Source organism: Apus apus, chromosome 3, assembly GCF_020740795.1.
Source record: "Apus apus isolate bApuApu2 chromosome 3, bApuApu2.pri.cur, whole genome shotgun sequence".
Lineage (NCBI taxonomy): Eukaryota > Metazoa > Chordata > Aves > Apodiformes > Apodidae > Apus > Apus apus.
The window spans coordinates 23,611,670-23,635,415 of NC_067284.1; the positions used below are offsets into that span (position 1 = coordinate 23,611,670).

Below are 23,746 nucleotides of genomic sequence, written 5' to 3' on the forward strand. Positions count from 1 at the left end.
GAAGTAAAATCTGAAGTGTTTGTTGTTTTCTATCTTCAAGCCAAAATAATTTCTGTATTAATAGCATTGGCACTGTGGATTTATAGAAATAATTAATTTGGCCCAAATATTCTGTGGGGTTTTTTTCTGCACTTGCACCCTCCTTGCCTGCTTCTACTTTTTTTCTTGCAGTGATGTTTTATTGTAGCTTCCTAATCATATCTTAAATGCCTTCATTTCTGAGTTTTCCATCCTCTGATGTTCATTTGCACATTTCATTTGCAGCGTCAGTGATATGTTCCAATTTCAGCTTCAGTGTTTATTTTCTGATTTGTTACATGCAGAAGCATTAAGGCCATACTGATTTGGTTGACCAGTACCTAACAGGCATTCCAGAATTGCTTCTAGTAATGTAGATGCACAGTAATGTGCATCTTTCTCCTCTTGTGAATGAACTTCTTCCCATGCAGAAACAAATGGATTCCGAGAATTTACTTGAAGTGATTCTTAGGTCTTAATCAGATTATATTCGGCTGCATCATTCTTTAGTTGTCATATCTGGAACTATAGTTTGTAAGGGGAAACAATTAGTGTTAATAGAATACAAAAAGACAGTTTGGTCTTTTTTGTCCTTTTGTCAGCAAATAAGAGGCTTGCAAGGTTGTGTTTACAAACAAGGCTCACACAAAATATCATAGAATGTAATGTAGATGCAAACCCAGCATTTTATAGGCCTGTTTGAGGATAATACTCTGTACAGACTGTTAGTGTCTTCTTCCCCTCTCCTTTGTTCTCCTTTGTAATGCCTTTTTTGCCATTCTTTGCCTCCATCACTGCTTAAGTGGAGCAAATATGCTGCTGGCAGCTCACTGGCAAGAAGGGAGAATGGTATGAACAGATAATGTGCTCCTACATTCACCTAATCCTAATATTTTCACTGGCACTTTTGTTATTTTTGCCCTCTGTTTTGCTATTTTCCTAGTCATTGTTTGATACTTGTAAGTCTACATGGCCAGAGCAATAGTCTTTTTACAGACCTCCTTTTGTCATCCCAACTGTGTCTTGTTTAACTTGCCTATTTAAATGGCTACGAGTCAGCATCATTCAGTTCTGAAGTGGACTGGGCAGTAATCCAGCTCTTTCTGTTAGAGACAGACATTCATTTTTTTAGACTAGAAACAAATTACTTCCAAATGCTGGAAATGTAAGAAGACTTTTCAAAAAAGGTTTTCAGGTGTTTATAGAACAAATTAGTATAAAATAGTTTTCAAAATGCTAGGCCCAATTTAAAATAAATAGTTAGTACTTTTAGGAGTTGTGAAAATGTAGCACTAGAAGACTGAAGTCACTGATGTATAGATCTGTAGCGTGCATAAAGACTACAGAGAGGGCACAATGCTCTCAAATTCTGCAGCCATTTTTGTGTTGTGCCTCAACTGGTTTGCATGCATTAAAAAGGTAGTATTCTGTTGGGTTTTTTTAACATGAGACTACATGGGTGACTGTAGGTCTGATGAGACAATTGTCTGTAACAATCAGAAATTGAACTGGTAGCTGTTAGTTTACAATAGTTTTTGATTCAGTTCATGAAAATCAGAGTCTAGCTTATCAAGGTTCTGCATCTGGGTCAGGGCAATCCCAAGCACAAATACAGGTTGGGCGCAGAACAGATCAATAACAACCTGGAGGAGAAGGACTTGAGGGTGATGGTGGACAAGAAGCTTAACATGGGCTGGCAATGTGGGCTTGCAGCCCAAAAAGCCAGTTGTCTCCCTGGGCTGCATCAAAACGAGTGTGGCCAGCAGATCAAGGGAGGTGGTTCTGCCCCTCTAACCTCGTGATACCCCACCTGGAGTACCGTGTCACTTTCTGTGTCCCCAGCATAAGAAAGACATGGAGCTCCCGGAGCAAGTCCAGAGGAGAGTCGTGAAGATGATCAGAGGGCTGGAGCACCTCTCCTGTGAAGACAGGCTGAGAGAGTTGGGGTTGTTTGGACTGGACAAGAGAAGGCTTTGGGAAGACCTCATAGCAGCCTTTCAGGGGCCTACAGGAAAGCTGGGGAAAGACTTTTTGCTAGGGCATGTAGCAAGAATACAAGGGGTAATGGATTTAAAGTTGAAGAGGGTAGATTATATTAGACATTAGGAGGATATTCTTTAGTGTGAGGGTAGTAAGACATTTGAAGAGGTAGCCCAGGGAAATTTTGGAAGCACCATCCTTGGAAGTATTCAAGAGCAAGTTGGATGGGGTTCTGAGCAACCTGGTCTAGTGGGAGGTGTCCCTGCACTACTCTGCTCTGATTCAAGGCTCAGGAGCATGAGAAGCTGAGGTATCTGTCCCTCTTTACTAGCATGATGTGCTTAAGTCTGTATACAGGCTTGTTCTGAGAAGCTTTTATTTTGGCTAAGTTTTCCCAGAGCGCTGTAGTTCAGGGCAGGTATCTGCCCCCTGGGATGTCAACTTGATTAATAAAAGATTGGCAGAGTTCTTAGCAGCATGCTGTAGGATCTGAATATAGAAGATGTTGGCCAGTATTTTTAACTGAGATGGCTAACATGCCAATGTAAATTAAATTTCTAATTTAAGTACACCACAAAAATCAATGTTTGAATTTAAAAAATAGTAATCTAAACCATGTTCTAGATGAATACTATGTGTATGTTCATTGGACTGCCTATTTGTTCCTGTGATTAAGATGTACTTGTGATGATGATCCTAGGATATATAGCTTTAGATAGTTTTTAATCTAGCCAGTAATTGTGTATCTGGCTTTCTGTTTTCAGCTAGTCTCCTTTAGATTGACTGTGGTTAAATCTTATTCCTTTTTCTTCATTTTGAGCTTAAATGCTGCACACTAAAATGGTATGTGCTGCAGAGACAATTAACATAGAGTATTTCAACATAATTTAAAAAATAATTTCGAAAGAAAAAATTAGAAGTTTGGTGAGGATGCAATCATTTTAAGTACCTTTAAAGATAAGTTTTTATCGAGGATTTGATTCCTCATTCAATTTTCATGGTTTTTTGAAAATAAATTATTTCTGCAAGAGTTGCTTGACTTTTTTTTAGAAATTTTCCCTGTAATCATATTGCACTTTAATCAGGCTGTGACTCTGTATACATCAGCTAGAAGAAGAAAAGAGGCTTTTAGGCATGTGTGTTTTTCTACTTTGTGAAAATTACTCTCCCTTTCTTTTTACCCTGAAGTAGTTTTAATTAAATGTTAACAGCAAGTGATAAATTCGGACAGAATCACTACCATGCTTCCCTGTTGGGATTGTTTCTTTGCTTTACCTTTTGTTATATCTGAGTGTGTCTATTCTAGTTGCTGCCTGAAAAAGAGAGTATTGCATGGAACCTGAATTTCATACCCAAGCAAGGGTCAGACAAGCTTGCCATGGCAGGAACAGTCTTGGGAAATCACAAATCTCAGTGTCTCCAGTAGGGATGCACAGTGTTTACAGGATGATGCTTCCTTCTTTTTTGGGCAGCTCTGCAGACAGCTGTGCTGAGGGGGTAGAACTAAAGGAGATAGAGTGACTTCCTATTGTTGAAATATATCAGGTGGCTTTAACCAAGCTCTCAGAATGTTTCCTAAGGTAAATTGAACTGCAGAAGCCCTGGAGAGACTATGATTAGGCAGACTGAAGTTCCTGCACTCACTGTGAATGAGTCTGCTGGGTTGATCTTGTAGCTGTATGGGAACAAGTGAGCATTTGCATAAATGGAATGAGCCGAAGATGACTCTTCAGTTAAGACAGAAACCAGAGCTGATGCAGCACTTAAAGTAATACAATCATCTTCTCTTTCTGTCCTGTGCAGAAGCAACACTGAAACCAGCCTCCTGAGTCAATTGATTTGTCATTTATCTTTTTTTAACTTTTGAAATATTACAGTACAAATCGAAACAGCCAGGCTTTCAGAAGTAAAATATCATTGTTAATTTTTAAAGATAAATGAAAGATAGTTTTATACACTCCATAATTTTTGCCAGCTTTCGTATTTTCATGTTTATTTACTTTTTTTCTTCTTTGTCGCTTAGAGCAACTGCTATATGGTTACAGATTGTTAGAGGCAAATTATGTGATTTGCTTAACACAGAATCCTTTCGAATGCATAAAGTAAACAACTCCAGAAAGAACAATCTTTTTCTGATCTATGTTCATAACAGATTTGTTTGCACTAAGAGCTGCAACAATAGATAAGAATTCCTAATTTCATGTGGTATCTTTTCCTCTGAGGTTACACTGAGTGAACAGAATAAAAGTACACTTAGTAAGGCAATATATTGTGCATATATAGCAGAAGATAAGATGCTAAGTTGAATGTCTTTTTAAATTAATGTTCTGGCTTTATTTTTTGCAGATATACTGGATGAACATTTTGTAACTGTATTATTTATAAAAAAAGAACTTAAATCAGGATAAGGGAAAAAAATTGCGAGACATTACATTTTGTGGCTCCCCACCTTAATACTGCCACTTAATTAGTCAATGTAATGTAATGAAAGATTCTTTTGGAAGTATTGTAATGTGATGAATATTACAAATTGGTCCAGTTATAATGGAATAGTAAAAGCAGAGAAACTGTAACACTTCTTTGTTTTGTTTTTTTTTCCTGCATTGTGGTGAAGACCATGGTGAAAACTATTTGAAATAGAGATTCATGCTGCCTATGATGTCCAAAAAGATGCCCTATTTGATTGCATCTACTTTGGCCATATTACTGTAATTATTAACTTTTTAATCTCATCCTAGAATTCAACTCAAGACATTCTTGAGCACAAAATGTAATGTTCTGCTTCCTTCACAGAATCACAGAATCACAGAATGTGAGGGGTTGGATGGGACCTCCAGAGACTTAGTCTAAACCCCCTGCCAAAGCAGGACCACCACAGGATCTAGGGCAGGTCACTCAGAAAGGCATCCAGATGGGTCTTGAAAGTCTCCAGAGAAGAATACATTTGTCTGAGTCTTGAATCATAATAAGCATGTGCATAGCCATTTGCAAGTTTAGGGGCTATTTAAAGAGAATGAATTTTAAGAAAAAAAGTATTGATAGAATATACTACTTTTTTTGTTTGTTTCAAAAGATGTAAAGGACATAATCACATTGAAAGAAAACAGAAATATCTTATACTTTATTATACTGTAATGTTTACTGCAATATTGCCATAACTTTTGCTTAACTAATTGGAAACATAGTCTTTAGTTCCTCTAGATAATGAAGTGTGCAAGAATGAATGCATATTTTGTTGTTGTGTTTTGTTTTATGAGTTTTGATGTATTTTTTTTTGCCTTACAATGATATTCAGAACACAGATACCAGTGAAGAAAAAAAGAAGCAGTATAACTACTGTAAATATTTTATAAAATGTCCATCTGAAGCCCCTCAACCTCTGGTAATTAGAGGCCATACTGTGGAGATTGACAGGGTAAATTACTAGTTAATGTTTACACAACAAAACATATGCCCAGTACAATATCCTACACTGATGTTACTGAAACCAGAGTCCGGAAATGTACAGTGGAAACAAGACGTGGTACTTTTCTTGTGCCAACACAAACAGCAATTACAGCACAGTGTGAGAGAAGTCATAAGAAATACTACTGCATATCAGTAGTTCAACAGAGTCAGCACTTTTGTGTAATTGCAGGGGAAAAGGGCTGAAAAACATTACAGATCTCAGCAAGAAATAGCCCTTTATACTTTTAAACTGATCCTTGATAAAACAATGCCAGGGTCATGAGAAGGCTACTCTGCCAATTTTGCTTCACTGTGGGATCCATTGACATCTGGCTGAGCTGCGGAAGCTGGAAAACTTCTTTCATATTCTCTTGACAGTAAAATGGACATGTGGAAAACATTCTAATCTGTTAATCTTTGGTGCTCCTGAAGAAAAAGGACATTTGACTTTATGCTATGTGATAATAAATATTAAGTCTCCAAATCTAGTTGTGAATAAGTTAAAAGCATTTGAATGGAGAATTCAGTTCTTATTTTCCAAAAATGGAAGAAGATGGATATGCACCTGTATAATTCAGATGATGTAATAATTGCCAGGAGGTTTTTTCTAAGGGTATTTTACCATACGTTTTGGAAATCCACTTTCCTTTATGCTGACTGTTTTGTCAGTGGATATTAGGGAGCAGAATCTCTAACTTCCTTATTATGTCCTGTGTACTAGAATTGGATGAAGCAGTGTTTCACTCAAGGGATTAAGAAAATAGAAGTAAGAGAGACTCAAAATACTAGTTACGCCTGAATAAGAAGTGCAGCTTTTTATTTGATAGCATTAACTCTACAAATTATTTTTTCCCTGGACTATAAATCTAATATGGAGTGATAGTGAATGATGGAGATATACAACTATACTGCTTGAGATAGGATGCACAATCCTTAATTTCTGTAGTGAGATATGTCTCCAGAAATTGCAAGAAAGAAGAATCTCTCACATCAGAAAATAACTACTATGAGAATATACTATGTATTGCAAGTATGAAGCATATATTGTATAAATTAGCACAAAATGCAAAAGACACCATGGATTATGAAAAAACTAAACTACAATTCAAAATTCTGCACACCCTGGTAGTACATTTTTAATTAATCTGAACAACTAAAACAATTGGAAGCATGAGATAGGAGTAGTCATCTACTTTAAATTGAAACATACAACAGATTATTTAATATGTTGTTACTGCCATCATGTTTGGGATAGTAGCCAAAACCTTCAGCAGATGTTCTTGTATGGGGCAGAGACAAGGGAGACGTGGATTGAAGGATATTTGCCAACTGCTCCCTCCCTTTGTATATCACCACATACAGGAGAAACAAGTGTAGATCTAGTTGTGAAACTGTGAGTGGGAACAATACTAAAAGTCACAAATATATGAGAAGGTCTTTTCATTCTAAATGTGGAAGCCTGTTATGTGGTGGAGATGGGAAGCACTGAATGAAGTTGAATTAGTTGTGGTACCCAGTTGGTCTATTGAGCTTCTCCAGCTTCCATGCTAAGGAGCCAGTGGTGGTTTTCAGGCTGTGAAGTCCACACATCCACCCACATGTATGGGTGATCAGCCCCAGACAAGGAGCTGCTATTTCTGTAGGATGCCATAGCACATCTGGAGATAAGCCCCAGGGATGTGCAGGAGGTCCCTATTTTTGCTGTCTGGGTGGCAGATGGGTGTGTTTTTAGAGAGAATTCAGGGAATGAAAGTCAAAACAAAGTGTTTTTTGTGGCTGGGTGATGTTACTGGCTCTAGGGGAGTCAGGTGGTACTGTGTGAAGGCCCTGGCTGAAATGAAGTCAGATGGGATTGCAGCTGCTGTTTCCATTTTGTTCTTTAGATACCCTGATGCTGACATATCATAATACTGTAATCAAATAGAATAGTTCTGCTCTGTTTTCCCAGCTTTCTTATAAAAGTAATAGCTACAAATTTACTTTATAAAAATAGATGTTTTCTGCCACCCATCTATTTTGTGTGCTTACATTGGTACAAGCTAGTGCCCTCTGCCACTTGGTGCATCATGCTGAAAGTACAAAGTGAGGGAAATTAGACCTCCAGGAACAGTTTTGGCCACCCAGCTTTAGCTGCAGAATGAAGCAACAGAAACTGATCTTCCAGTAACTCAGAGGGCTGGGAGTTGGCAGAAGCTGACCAGGGCTGAACAATATGATAAAAAGAGTGTTAGTTTCATTATAAGGTATAGATACCAATAAAAGGGGTACCTAAGATAGATGAACTAGATTTTATGTTCTCTAAATGTTAGAAAAAGTTGCCTTTTTTGGACACTGTGATGCTTGGGTCACATTTGCCATTTTCATTTAGTGATTCACATGTTCCTCATTTGCCATGTGCACTTCATATTGTAGATCAGTGCCTTTCCCTGATTCTCCATACTAACCTCTGTCCTTTTTAAATACTGTGACTCACAGTGAAGTTCACTTCCTGCAGTCTGCATCTCAAACATAAGTTTTTACCTGTGGTTCCATTCTTTATTCAGCCCATTCTCAGCTATAGTTCCATAATTCAACCATTTTATTTTAGTGGGTACATCTCTACTCTGCTTGCTCTTTGTGAGCCATCCCTTGCAAAGTAAGTGGATTTTGTTTCTTCACTGGACCTCTAGTGTCAGCAGTTCCAAACATGGTTTCTCCAGTCTCAACAAAATTTTCCTTTTCCAGAGCGACGCCCAGTAACTTTGCCATCAAGTAATCTTTTTGTCTTCACTGTCCATTGAAAGCCCTCAGTTTATTTTCATGTTTATTTTTATTAATTTACACTGGCATGTAGCACATGATGAAAGCCCAGTTGTAACCTGGCTTCATGTCAGGTACAACCTGGTGCAGTTACATGTCTGGACTAGGTGGTTCCCTTCCTGCCTATCCCAAAGCTGCCTTTCCTCTCTGGTTCCCCCTTTCCTTCTGGATCCCAAGATCATTATCTTCTCTGCTCTACCTGTTTAGCTGGTCTTCTGACTGTGTCCAGACTTAAATCTACAAAATTAACACCCAACATTTTTAGATCAGATTATTTCACAACACATAACAAGTAGACAAACTGTTAAACCACCAGAGGTTTACTTGAGAGCAGCAACTTCTGCTGAAGAGCATCTGCGGCAACAAGTAGTGACCTCAAATCAGCAGCAGCTGAACTGGGAAATCTGGCAATGCCCTGGGTTACTGGGGTTGGGAACGGAGAGTCTGGAAAGTCACTCAGTTCTGTGATGATCATCGTGTTAGTCTTCACGGGTTTCGACAAGGCCTTGAAATGTGTCTCCTGCTCCCCTTGCAGGTTTTGTGATCCTTATCAAGGGAGCAGGTCGAATTCTGTAGCACCCTAAATTAGCAAACTCCTGCCTGCTGTCTTGTAAATAAAAATGAGCGTACATTTCAGAAAGGGAGCAAAATATGCTTGCATAGGCAATATTAAAAGTGATTCGTGAATGTCTGCTTCCCTGTATTAATTTTGTTATGGATTAGGATTAGAATTGTCCAAACTTTTCAAAATCTCAAAACCAGTCTCACATTTAAGGGCATCAGTTCCCTGTAAGTATCCATGAGCATTCTCTGGATAACTGGTCTCACAACACAGATCTCAGCTGATCAAGTCCACTGCTGAGAGGCTTCCTATGCAGGTGATGTGCGGTCAGCCAGAGGGACAGATTTTCCAACTCAGTTTCAGAGAAATTGCTTCACAGTTCTTTGTTGAGGTTAAGGCAAAGAGCATGGTCAGCTGCTGCTTTCTTAACCCTTGGGCATTTTAGCTACCAGGCTGACCAGTTCCTGAGAATTAAGTGGAACTTTCCTAAGTTCATAACGAAGTCCAGACAGTGTGATCTGTTAAAAATCAGTATTTCTCCTCTGTCAAACCTGAGAGTGAAAAGCTACAAGAATATTTCCAAGAAGCTTGTGTTAAAATAATTGAAGATTAGCATAACAAAGCATTTTTCTTCCCCAAAACTTGTTCTCGGAAGTAGCCAACCCCATTTTTCACTAAAACTTTCCAAAACAATCTGGCCCAAGGCAGAGACAAGGCATGGAAAATATAAGATCCAGCAGTTAAAGGCTGACAAAGTAATAAACAACTGAAAGTAGGGCCTTATGATGGAAAGTGTTAGGGAACTTTAACTCTAGATGTCATTGCCAGCTTTGCTAATAATAAACGTGTCACTAGCAATATGAAAAGATGTGTGCAATAAGTTAAAGGAATGCTGTATTAACCTACTTTATGCAGCATGTCTGCCCACAAATTGCTTGCATCTCAATATGTTTTGAGAGAAAAGGATTATTTTTTTTTTCCTTTGGCTGAATGCATTCATTTTCTAACTAAACAAACTGGGAAATTATGGATTTTAATGTAACAGTGACACCCGGTGGTCAGTAATGATGGAGTTTACACTGAAAAGTGTTTTCTTTTGTGATTCATTGATCTTTAGGAAGACTGAAGAGAAGTAAAAAAACCAACAATACAGCAATGGATATGTAGTTAACTTTCAGGATTTTCCACAGAGAGGTGTCCTATTTTATTGCCTTATATGTAGAAATGTGTGCTTCTAATTGCTCAAACACTAAAATTACAGTTATTTACATACAGTTATTTTCTTGAAATAAAGAAATACTTCTTCCTCCCTTCTCTCCTCCTTGGAACAAATGCTGAACTAATATACTGATATTTTGTCATATCTATGTGTGCTTATTTTTAAGGCACTGTGGTACTGAACTTTGTAATGCTGTGGCCCCTAAACTTTCTGGAATAACAAATATTTTCCTGTTCAATACCTATTTTATGCATACCTGGGATGCTTGATATTGTGGTTTCAAAATCTCATCATTTAAAAAAAAACATCCCAGTTTATGAGAGACCTGGTTTGTAGTTGCTGCTTTATACCTCATGTGTCCCTAGAGTTGCTGATGCTGATCTTGCCATTTTTAAGAGAGGAACAAAGTTTATTTTCTGTATGATGAAGACAGGTTTAAAGATCAGTAAGGAAGGAGACTGACTGTCCCACTAAGAATTTATGAGGCAGTAGTAAAGTAATTGGAGAAACATGAAGCATTTATTATTTGCTGGCAATAATGATTTCCTGTTAGATCTGGCTATTTGACAAAGGTGATGAATTTAATATCTTGCTCTCTCATTGGGGAATTAAGAAGTTAGCATGGGACAGGAGCAAAAAGTCTTCTGCCTTCTCTAGAGAAACAGCTAAAGCTAGCCAAAGCTAAAGTTTGGAAGGTGTTCAGGAACCACTGTAAGAAATTTAGTGATTATCAAAACTCCTCAAATGTTAAAAAAGATTGGAGCACTGAAGTTGTCCTGGAAGCCAAGCCATTGTTCACTCACACACATATCTGTGTGTAAGCAGTTCAGTGAGTGCTCATCTAGGACAGATCCTACAAATAGCTGCCGTGCAACTTCTCATGAGTATCAGCACAATTTAGTGCCTGTCAGGAAGTGACAGTAAGACTGTGGGCTTGTTAAAGATCTCATTTGGACAGTGAGTGTTTTGCAGGCTCAGATTGTGTAAAGGCTTGAAAATCATTCTCTCATTTAAAAGCCTGTCAAATATTGGACATGTGATGAAGGAAGAGGCTTTGTTTTACACATTATGTCCATTTTTAGCTTTTCTTTTAGAGGTCCTTGTGCTTTTAATGGCTGCAAGAGCAAAGCAGCTTCATAGCTGCTCAAACTTGCAGAGAAGTTATTTATTAGGTGCCATTTCAGATTCTTTGCTTGGACAGGCTGGGTTGTAATATTAACCTTCAAATTAGTTAGTAGTGCTGCTAGAGGATGTTTTCCAACATCTGTTTTTAGCAGTTAGAATGGAGCTCTGAGTATGGATTATTTAAGGTCTTTTTGAATGGAGCTCCACTGGAAATGAACTGCAGTGATTCTGAACACGAATCAGAAAACATATTATATTTGCCTGTACCACATGCAAGAACAGACAGATACAGCTGAGCCTCCTGCTGAAATACTAGTATGTTGCAGTAGACATCTTTTCAGAAGCGTTGTGAAGAGAACCTTAAAGGACCATACCTTAAAAGACAACACCTGGTCATTGATTTGAGAACATGTCAGATTTGGAGGTCAGTCAGACTTGATGTATCATATACACTGTGTCAAGACCTTGTCTACAACTGGCTGAATGTTAAAATGGCAAATCCATCTTAATGCAGGTACCGTTATAGAGACATAAACATGTTTATGCACTGTTTCTGGGAAGTAGTGGTTTAAGTGTCCTGTACCAGAATGAAAGCTTCTGTAACAAGGATTGTTACCAATATGCAACATTACATATCACATTACATATTATTACCAGTATGTAATATGTCTGTCATCAGACCATCTCCTTTTTCTGTTTAGCCAGAGTAGTTGATGGTTTAGAAGACAGAACAATTATCACTGTCCATCTGGAGGTTACTGCTCTCACTGCTTATCCAGCAGAAGGCATTATTTTTATGCTCTTGCATGTATGGTGGACTAAAATGACTGAGGTCACTCCAGCTTCCAGAGAGGTCTTTGGAATTAACTCAGATGAGGCTGCCTGAGAATATACCAGAATGTACTTAGACAAAGATGTGTATTTCACTTTAGCTTTATGTTGCTGAGGTATCCCATGCCCTTCCATGTATACATAAACACTTTCAACAAACAATAATAAGCAATATATACCCCAGTGTTATGAGACTTGCAGTGCAAACGCAGAATTGTGGTCACATTACAAGTGTTTATACAAGAACATCAAGAAAATAATATATCCAGTGCCTTTAAAAGATACACCCTTTTAGTACTGGCATCATCTTTCTTCTTGTTTTTCACACAATGAGAGCCCTGTGAAGTGTTGCAACAGGCTACTAGTAGTAATATTGTTGGCATCCTACAGAAGGTGGTTCTTCCAGCTTTGAACTTGCAAAGGTCTCTGGCTGTTTTCAGATACCACTTTAATTGTCACCAGATACAATTTAGATTATATTTGTCACATTTTTTCACAGGGACAAGCATTTAATGAGATAATTCACTGGGGTTAGAAAGTGACAGTTTATGTGCTACTAATGCTGTTTCTGAGTGTGTTGATCTTCCTTGGGTATTTAACAGCCCATTATTTGCCCATAGCTTTTATCCCCATGTAAAAGTTACTGAAAATAAGTGCATCTAGGAGAATTCTCTAACAGTTATGACATAACCTGACAGTTGTTGAGAAACTCCATGAGGTACAGATATCCCCCCATGCAGGGGGGTTGGAAATAAAAAATCTGTAAGTTCCCTTCCAACCCAAACCATTTTATGATTCCATGATTCTACTGTTTCATCTCTGAAACAGTATTTTTAAGTGGAAATCTTAAAATCCCCATGAGAGAGCAGGCATGGTAGTGGAACATAGGCTTGTATCATATCAGCACTTGACATTTTAGTCTCCCTTCACTTTTCTTCAGACCTTCACTATTCCCTATATCTTTTCACTAAGAGGCCTTAGGTATGTTTCTGCAGGGACACTTAAAAGGCCAACAGCTGCCTCTGTGGAGTTTGAAGCAATGACTTCCAGAGTAAATGTATGAATCTTAGCAGCTAGTGCAAAAAGAGAATTTCCAGTTGAAAGCTATCATAAACATATATCCTTAGTGTATTGGACACAGATGTGTTGAATAACACATTTTCTGACCAATGGGTTACACAAACAATGTGTGTGACAAGTGACTGAAATGTGAAACTTGTACTTTGGTGATTCACTCCGTAATTCACAGATTAGTGTACTTGAAAGTACAATATCCCTTCTCAGAGAGACTCGTTGTGTGAGGAATATTAAACAGTACTGTCTTGCCTGTCACGATTACGCACCACAGCTCCTTTGAGGTCTTTATTACAGGCTTTAAGCAGCTACCTAGCTCAAGATGATATTATCTGCCTGAGAATAGGACCTGGGACAACCCTTCATGGGATTACTCTTTATTATTGCCTTCCAGAAATGATGGCACTTCAAACAACTTGCAAAGCTGTCACAGTTTAACGCAGCATCAGCTGTTAAACCATTGACAGCAATGCTCTCTATCCCCTCTCTCTCACACCCAGGTAGCGAAATGAGAAAGAGAATAAGGAGAGAGACTTTCTGGATTGAAAACTAAACTAGGCAGCTTTAATTAAATAGTAATGATAAAAGAAAATATGTACAAATACATACAAGTATGTGCAGGAATGTGCAAAACCCTCTTACCTCCCCCTACCCCCAGCAACTCCCAGGGCATCTCCTGAGCTGTGAGCAGTTCCCAAATGTCCCAGAGCTGCTGGAGAGAGCGGTAGAGCAGACAGGAGCTGAGGGGAGAGTTGTGAGGGTCAGGAATGCACGGGCCTGGGGATCAATGGTGATGGATAGAGGGAGTCCTCCTTGAATGCTGGTCATGAACAGAAGAAGCAGCAAAAGAGGTTGTGTTTTCTTTTAGACTGGTGAATGCAATAAACAATGAGACAGACAAACTCAAATTAAGTTCTTTAAGCTTTTATTTAAACAGATCTGCCAACATTTCATTATTGGTTACATTATGAAAAGACCTTGTAGTCTTCCTCTAGAACAGGAACAGAAAAAATTACTTTTGTGGTAGTTTCATGATCTCTAATAAAGAAGAAAGAAAAGAAAACTAAAAGAGAGAAAATGCTAGGAGGAAAGTTCTTAGTAGAAGAACAGCCATTAATACAAAACATATTTTAGAGGACAGATGTACCAAAAATCTTTTGGAATACAAGTAAATCAGATGCTAATATTAGGACTCACAACTTGCAAAGATTTGTACATATGCTTAAAATTACACATTTGAATAAGAACATTGATTGTATTTGGTTGCACATAAGCCTTTGCAGGAATAGATGCAGGCTAGTTAAAACCATGTAAAGAGAAAAAGAGGAAAAAAGCATAAAAATTCTGGCTCTAAACCGGCAATCATCTTATCTGCCAAAATCCCATGTAATGGACCTCTGTTCTACATCCTGTGTTTGAAGAGTCTTACCTTATAAAGATGTCAGGACTAACACTGTTTTAAGGAATTTCCTCCAAGAAACACATCCGTTTGTGGAGAAATGTGTACTTTATCCATGGTAACTAATAAGTATAGCCTGCTATTTATGAATAATTACAAATAATACTCTGTACTGATGTTGCATTTTTGTGTTGTTATCTTCCAGATGGGAGTTACTGTAGTGGATTCATCGGTTGCAGGACTGGGTGGTTGTCCCTATGCAAAAGGTGCTACTGGAAATGTAGCCACAGAGGATGTGATCTACATGCTAAATGGCCTGGGGATCAATACAGTAAGATATTTTACTTTCTAATCAAGATCTTAAGGAAAATATTTTTCTAGAAAACATATGTTACATACCTGACAATTACTTGTGCTGTACAGTAAGATATTCAGAGAAAACAGTAGTTTTTGCAAACTCAGTGCTTTAATATGGCTTTGCAAAGAACATGAACGATGTTGTCTTCATTAGCATTTTAGAGTTAGAACTGGTGTGCATATATGACAGGAATTTGAATAAACCACTCTCCCAACCTGGAGCTATGAGAAGCTCAGTATCAACTGCTTCCAGTCATTGCTTTGCCTCAGTAACCACCAAAAAATCCCTACTGTAGACATTTCCCCAGATGGCTGCTCAGCTCCACAGGACTGAGCAAGCCTCAGATTTTTTCACAGAGCTTTGGATTTGGTTCATAGTGCTTGTCAATTTTTCTGGCTTCAAAGTAGAAAAAAATTATGGTGTTTGGAGCCCAAGCACGGGATATTGCTGTTTCTCAGGTGTCCACTTAATGTATTCCAAAGTTGTACAAAATCTGTTACTGGCTAGCAGACTTCACAGCCTTATTTCCAGCCCTGTTCTTGGAGGAGAGGGCAAAACAGCTCATCTGCACTGAACTGCGCTTTAATGAACCTTACAAGTGAGCATCCACACCTCAAGAGCACACAGTTGGTATCACTGTGTTGGTTGGCATGTTAATTATTCTGTATTCCTGGGAACCAAGTAATGCTGCTTTCTCCAGAGAACGTGCTCTTTGGTCTTCCTGTTGGTAATTGTTTTGGAAACAGGGCTTAATGGGCTTGTGTGAACTCAAGCAATACAAAGACTTTACCTTTAATTTGGATGTGGACTTTTAGAATCAAGCTCAAAGGAGAACATAGAAAGAGCTGCAAAAGCTGCAACATGTGTGGCTTGTATTTAAACCACTGCAGAAGGAAATTGAAAAGCCTGATGTCTGATATAGAGTGATCTGTGTTGTTGGGGAACTTCTTAATTGTCTGTTGATTGCATTTCAGTGTGACACGCACGCCAACGATGTTCTTGGACATAAGGAGACCATGGAACTTGTTTCTGAATTGTACATCCCCTGAGGGCTGTTAAAGCATATTCAGTACCTTACAGAATTCAATGTTTATCTCCTTTGTATTCTTCTTAGGGAGTTTGGGGTAGATGTCAGATACCTGTTTAGAAAAGGTTTAATCACAAGTGTCTGTTGTAGAAGTGGACTCTGCTTTGTGCTGTTCATTTGTACTTTGGGGTAGCTTTTTTTTTTATGAAGAAGGTATTTATTCTTTTAAACATCACAGTTCTTTGTAATAAAGAGGAGTACAGAGGGGGGCCTGCAGGAAACCTGGAGAGGGACTTTTTACAAGGGCATGTAGTAATAGGAGGAGCCATAATGGTTTTAAGCTGAAAGACAGTATTTAGATTAGGAAGAAATTTGTTAGGAAGAAATTATTTGCTGTGAGGGTGATAAGACACTGGAACAGGTTACCCAGGAAAGTTGTGGCTGCCCCCTCCCTGGAAGTGTTCAAGGCGAGGTTGGATGGGGCTTTGAGCCACCTGGCCTGGTGGAAGGTGTCTGTGCCCATGCAGGGGGGTTGGAACTAGATGATCTTTAAGGTTCCTTCCAACCCAGACCATTCTATGATTTTATGAAATAATGCACTTCACATTGCTGTGCACCTTAAACCTAGGCTTTCAGTATAGGCTTTCCTTGGGCAAAATACCCACTGACTTTTCTAAGTGACTTGTAGCAAAAGTAATCAGTTAAATAAAAGTATCCTGCTGAAAAGAAATATACCTTGTTCCAGGTTTCTTGATAAGATTTACTAATCTTTTAATGAACTGGTGTCCAAAGAGTAATCTAGCTAAAGATTGATACCAAATCCCATGAGGATTAGTATCTTACCATCAAATATTTATTTCTCCTTTTGTTTGTTTGCTTCATTTTAAAAAAAAAATATTTATTTAATTTTAGTTTATGCAGTAGCAAAACACAAGTCTTTGCTTCTTTTCTGACCCATTAAGAAAAGAATGGTTTACTGGATGAGAGACATAGAGCCTCAACATTATTACCTTAATATTTGAGCTTTGGTCTTTGCAGTGTTGGCTGTTTTTGGAACCATGGCCAATTCTGTAAAATCATTATTGCAAAATCTATTCATATGTCCCTTTTTGTGTAATGACACCAAATGAAATTTTAATTGCTAATGCTGCCCATTTGCAAGGAATACTTTCTCATGTTTCTCTCAGCTATGCACTAAAGCTTTCATTTTGTTGACTGAAGTCACTTAAAGTGTCAAGCAAAGTGTGGACAGTATTTAAGCATACATTATTGAGTTCAGATTGACTAGATACATCAAAATAATAATTAATGCTTGTTCTATGCTGTTCTTCAGAACATGTAACCAAGAAGTGGCACATGGAATGAATCTCTAGCTGTCTAAATGTGAAATAATTCTCTAGCAGAGCCCATCTACAGAGAGATTTATTGGTTGTACCATGGTAATGGATAGATAATTATGCCACAGATCATTAATGCTTATGAAACTTTGTAGGGACATGTACTTTCTATAAAAACAGTTTCTACATGGTTCCTATGTAATTACAGTAATAGTACTTGTCTTTATGAAGCCTTCAAAGTGCTTGGCAAACAATAAGCCTTTCTGAGAAGCAACTGAGTACCGTTAGCCTTACATTACTGACACCAAAACTGAAGTTCAGAGAGATAATAGACTTCGTATTTATGAATGCTGAATGAGAACTGATTAATTGAAGTCAATGGGAGTTAGAGGACCTTGCCCTCTAGCAGAAGCTTTTCTGACTTGAGGCACTTATCCAAGTTTGCAGATACTTGTCTTTGTGTTTCATGGTTCATTCCTTGGTGTCAAGGAATAATTTTGGATATATGGAGTGCTTAGCAAGTGCACTTAAATATATTCCTGAGATCTATCTGAAGACATTAGTTTGACTCACAACATTACAAATACCTGTCACTGTCTTTTTCCCATCCCCATCTGTGAGTCATGCCTGTGAATGTTGAGTGTTGTGCCCTCATGGTATTCCTCTTTGGTTCTCAACAGTTGCATAAGAAAACAAAATGGCAGAGATGCTTGTGATCCATGTAATGAATGTGAACTATGAACATATGCTTCTTATCAAGACATATAACATTATACTGTGTTACAGTGCTGAAAATGTTAATTTTGTATAGTTTAGGGGTTTTATTTTGCCATCTTCCATAATCTAACTTCCAATTATGTCTATGGTGGTATGTTTCTCATTTCTCTCTAATAAAAAAGCACAGATGCTCTAAGAATCTTTTAGATTTCATTATGTGCAATAGCTCTCTGCAAACTAAGCCTAAGTAATTACCAATAAAGGATAAACAGAATGAACCAAAATCACCCTTGTTATAACTGTATTAAAATGGAAATTATAAAGGAATGTCTTTGAACAATATGTTTTAGATGGTGCTGTATAATAGAGCTGACTCAAAGCATTTCTTAATTTTAAATTTAAAATGTTTTTCATTACATTTCCATGGAGTAATTTCTATTCTCATCATAATTTTTAGCCAATTCCAAGAATGAAAAAGGCAAATTTACTGTAGGACATAGAAATAAGCACTAGATCCAGTTAAAGAATTAAGCATTTAAATCAAGTCTTGGTCTGAACTTCGGTGCATAAATCCTTAGGTATTATGAAAGTGTATTTGTGGTGCTATGCATCTTGTACTGCTTAGTGTTGGGTGACACACTTCACCCCATTTTATATGACTGATCAGTGTATTGGTAGTTCAAAGTCCCCTTTCACATCACTTCTGCAGGAACTTCACTGGCTTCTAAATTCCAATCGTCAGAGCGAGTACTTACATCACTTATATGATCTAACTCTCAAACTCTTACTATCCATGAGTAATCCAGGACACTAATAAGGAAGGCTTTTTTCCCTCTTAATCAGTGGTCTGATTCCATTTTAGCAATCAAGCAGTAATGATATGTATCTTATGCTAGTTAAAAAGCAGTTGCTCAAGGAACATTTTTTTTAACATGAACAGAACAAGGAGCTTGCAGGTTTTTGCTCTGTTGTGCTCGCAATGTATATTGTAATTTTGCATTGAAAGGAAATTATTCAAGAAGGAGATTATGCTTACTGAAGTGAATGGAGGATCCCATTTTTCACTGAACTCAGTCACCACCAATGCAAGTGTGTTTCCTCCATTCTCCTGAGCTGCAAATAGGATACTCATAAGCATGAAGTTTCTCAGTGCTGGTTGATAAATAAGTACAGCAAATATGTAGACACACTATTATTCTTCCAACTTCTTATACTTGTTATTCCAGTTTTTTATTCCAGATCCTTTTGAGATTGAAGCATATTACTGAAACATTCAGTCCACTACTGTTAGGACAAGACATCACCCTAAAAATGGTAGAGCCTTCCAAACAACTGGAAGCTGTGACTATTGTCTACATCAGTGTAACTCTACTGATCTCTGTTACTGGCCTATGACATGAATCAGGACCTTTATTTGAAATAATTAAACCCAGGTGCCAAAAAAAGTTGGAGTTTAAGCATTTTCAACATATGCATTTATTCTTAAAAGTTTTTCATCTCTCTTTTAGGGAGTAAATCTTTATACAGTGATGGAAGCGGGAGACTTCATCTGTACAGCTTTGAACAAGAAAACAAACTCAAAGGTTGCACAAGCTTCCTTCAATACTGGAGCTATCAATTAAATGGAGGGGGTTTTTTTGCAGGTAAATTACATTCCACATCTACCAAGGAAAATTACATCAAGAAATCAAATATAAGGAAACCATTTCAGCAAAGAACCAAAATAGGACCCATACAGCTTTTTATTATCAGAAGAATTATTGTACTGTACTGTCTTGTCAAGAATTGTCTGATTTGTAAGTAAGAAATAAATTATTGTAGTACAGAACCCTGAGCTTGTTACTTCTACAGATGAGAAAAATGTATAAACACCAAGATATTTTACCATGGTTTAAACTGAATTTTAGTTCTTTTCAGGAAAACTGGATAGAAGCAGCAAATACATAGTTAATTTTTAAACAAGTTTACTTTTAGAACAGTGCAAATATTTGCAGTAGTTTATGAGATCCCACACCATGTGTGGCCATTCTATTATGTGTTTTATTTACCTGAATCCTTTTTATTTGTCAAGTCAGTTGCGTTATGAACATGGAGCCAAATCTGAATTCACCATAAGAATTTTTTAGTAATAGCACTTTTTAATTTTTGTTTTGTTTAACATCTGTTAAGTATATGGATGACTTTATCGTGTTCCAAGACTTTGTGGTGAATGGCAGTCTGCCAGATCCCCCAAATCTAATGCAAAGTTCCTTATTTGTTACATATGTTAAATTTGTTGTAGCTGCTTTTTAAAAAATTATTATTATTTATTTTTATTTTCAACTATATTAAAACCTAATTATATGAAGCAATTTAAAATTGGCACGGTAGTAGTAGTGTGGAAGGGGCCACATTTTTGTCCAAGATCTCATTGAACGATTTTTTTGTTCCATAGTCTATGAATTGACATTCTCCTTTACAAGACACAAATATTTGAGGATAACAAAATTCTGCTGAACTAGCTAACTTGAAGGAACCACTTACAATTTTTCTTTGTACTCTACTGATACCACTGTACTTTACAATGTTTCAGTTCAGCAAGATGCCAGTGAACTGCATTGTCATTTTCAGATCAATAATGGACAGATTCCTTTTTATAAACTGTTCAAACATGCCCTGAATATATTGTCATTTTTCCAGTCTCAAACATCAGTACTGCTACTGGCTATTTATGTGGATCTTCTGTAATTTGCTGTGCACTTCATTGTTTTTCTTCTAAAAATAGCCTGTTAGCATGAAAAATCCAAAACCCTGTACTGTGATCTTTTTCCATATTCTCCATTTTCCTCCAAAATATGAATGATTGGGAAAAGGTAAGATGAAAGAACATAAAAGATAATGTGTAAAGAAGGAGAAGGCAGAATCATTTTTGTCTGCAGCCCAACTCTGCCAAGTTACAGCTGAGTCTCAGCTTGTCTTTGAAATTCCAAAGTAAACTTTTCTTAGATCACAGAAATAACAGAAACGTCATGGTTGGATAGGACCTCTGAGATCACCCAGTCCAACCATTAGAATTGGCACATCTTTAGAAAGTAAAACTTTGCACGCAAGGTAGCTCAAAGGTAAAAATTTGATATAAAGCTTCTATCCTGTTTATGGTGTAATGATAGTCAAAACTACTGTAAACTACATTGTTTTGCTCTTCTTGTGGTAATAGTCAAAGAATAAGCAAATAAATGTGTTCAGGTGAGGCAGGAAATATCTTGCTTATCAATGCAAAATAATAATTAAATTCCTTCTTGTGGGATCTAGTGAGAAGACTTTCAGTTACTCTTAAAGACATGAACGCTCTGATTTGCCTGATGTGTTCTGGATAGACAGTTGGATCACCACAGAAAATGCTCCACCTTATTGTGCTGTGTTTCAGCTGGGGCTTTTTGTTATTTAGCAGCCACTATGGCTCATATATCAAAGTTTAATAAAACTCGTCTTGAACGATTCACAGATTAAAAATTCTGTAATGGATTAGATCCAATGAAGAACTGAGGAATCTGCAGCAGTACTTAGGCTGTACTTAGTCTAATAATTAGTAGTTAATCCTAAACGAGGTGCCAGAGTTGACATCCTAAAGGCTCCCTAATTCAGGTACCATTTATCCCTCAAGGTGATTAACCATGCTGTAATACTTTGTTTAACAATAAAGTTTCCTCTTTAGTTTGCTTCTGTGCAGACACCGAAGTAGCTAATCTTGAGCTGCAGGGTGCAGTTCTCATGTAGGGCCTGATGAGTGTTCTTCCATCCAAGATCCTGTGAGCATGTTTAACGAGCATGAACAAGATTGAGCTTCTCACAGGATGAAGGTGAAGTCAGCACTTGAAAATAAAGTAGTTGTGATGCAAAATACCTTTTAAATACTAGCCTAAATGTCGGGCTAAACAACTGATCTGAGATTAGCTTGCTAGTCATCCTGAAGAGATTTAAATGCACATTTTTTGGCATCCTAATCAATGGATCTAACTACCAGGCTATATATAGAACTGAAAAAGAACACAATTTCTGGTAAATCTAGATGAAGTTGTGCCACTGGGTAGGCTAGATTTAAAAATTCCTGAGGCCTGAAACATCACAAGAAAAAACAATGTCTCTGCAACAGATGAGGGCTTTTTTTTCCTTGAAGGTGGTGGTGAGGGCTTCAACCATAGGCCAAGTTGGGAAATGAACTGGTACTGTCCATTATTTTTACAAGTATACTAACTACAACTTCTTAGGTAAAAGTGAGTGGTTTCACTACTGCCACAACTTTTGTGTTTAATAAAATACCTGTGTAGAACATAGATTATAAAGAGGTAGCTCTGCTCAGTTCTTTAAGAGTTCTAGACATCTATGTTCCTACCTACCATGAAGGATTGCTAACTTTGGCATTAGGAGACCCTTACACTCTTGAGGAGTTTTCAGATTCACAGACTCACTGAGTCTTATCGGCTACCAATTAGATGTACCAAGTTACTTACTTCTATGCTTTGAAGACTGTCTTTTGTAATTCACTGTATCAAAGTCACTGCAGAGATCTCACAGAACAACATGGGGATCATATTACTTGTGCCAGGGCTACGGAGTATGTAAACTGAACTTCCCAGGGCAGTCTTTGGTCTGTGCTCTGTTTGAACCTGTGAAGGTTCTACAGCTGACCAGTGTCACATTGGTGGAATTTTCTTTAATACTTTCATGGTAGGTTGTTTGTGTTGTGTGTTGTTTTGGGGGGTTTTTTGTTTGTTTGTTTGTTTGTTTTCCCCATGATGTTGGTAATAGAAAGTCAAGTAATGGCTTCTTTGGCTGATCAAGATATTATGTTGTTCTAAAGACATGACTGGTGTGCTTTTTTGGAGGAGAGATTGATCAGTTCCATTAGTAATGGGCATAATTGTTCTTCATTGCCTTTCACAAAAAAGCAGTGATGTGGATCCCATACATGGATAGTGCTAATGTCTTCAAGCAGCAGCTTGCTTTGTAGTTTAAACTTTTATGTATTAGGGCAACTTGGCCCTGGACCAGCACTTCAGTGTTTCATTTTCATGTATAACCAGAGTTTATGGAAATAAGAAGTGAATATTCTGATCTTGTGAATAAATCCAGAGAGGCTTTGGCTAATTTTTTTTTTTCTTAATAGCATCATTTGAGTTCATTAAACTTTTATTATTTTAATAAGAAGTTACAAAGTGAAGACTGCAAGTCTGTGAGGTAAAATTCATGTTTTGTATCAGTGTTGTTGAAATTAAATTTGTCAAAAGGGTTGGTGTGAATGGATAAGATCTGCCTATTTTTTCATGGACTTACTTTTAAGGGGTAGAAATATTGTTTAGTTACTGTGATACTTGAAAATTGTTATTTTCTGCCACTGAATTTTTCAATGATTTGTCAGACTGCCTTAAGTACTCTTGATTGTGAAATGCCTAGAGAACTGACTAAACAGAAGAATCAGTCTGGAGAAGTGAATTAAAGACACTTGCTTTCCAGGTCTTGACTTGCTGATCAATGCTTTATTTTGTTATGTTATACTTTTGAAGATTATTTTTCTCTACAGTCCTGCTCTAACACAATGTTGATCTTTATTGCTGCAATAACACAGCAGGCAGAAGGACTACAGCCACAGTCAACTTAGTGCTCTGAAACCGATGTCAAAGAGATGATAAGTTTTTTAAGGAATTGTCATGTACCCTCTTGGTTAAATGTATTTGTGATTTTGCAATATGTGGTGTTAAAGCTGAAATAAATTCTGTCTCAGTGTTTATTGAAACTGATATGCTCGTGTATTATGCCAGCTTCAGCAGCTCTGACTAACCAGCTCACATGAACGGCGTTAGCAAATAGAAGGTG

The 23,746-nt window shown here is 37.4% G+C and overlaps 1 protein-coding gene across 3 annotated transcripts in view; it reads left to right on the top strand.

Annotated features, from left to right (window-relative positions):
• Positions 1-23,666, top strand: part of HMGCLL1 (3-hydroxymethyl-3-methylglutaryl-CoA lyase like 1) — an 83,878-nt gene extending 60,212 nt beyond the window's left edge. For all 3 annotated transcript variants that reach the window (XM_051615392.1, XM_051615390.1, XM_051615391.1), the window contains 2 exons: positions 14,660-14,785; positions 19,402-23,666. In XM_051615392.1, the coding sequence (XP_051471352.1) occupies positions 14,660-14,785; positions 19,402-19,515 (240 nt within the window). In that variant the 3' untranslated portion in view covers positions 19,516-23,666. The remainder of the gene's footprint in view (positions 1-14,659; positions 14,786-19,401) is intronic.
• Positions 23,667-23,746: the final 80 nt, after the last annotated feature.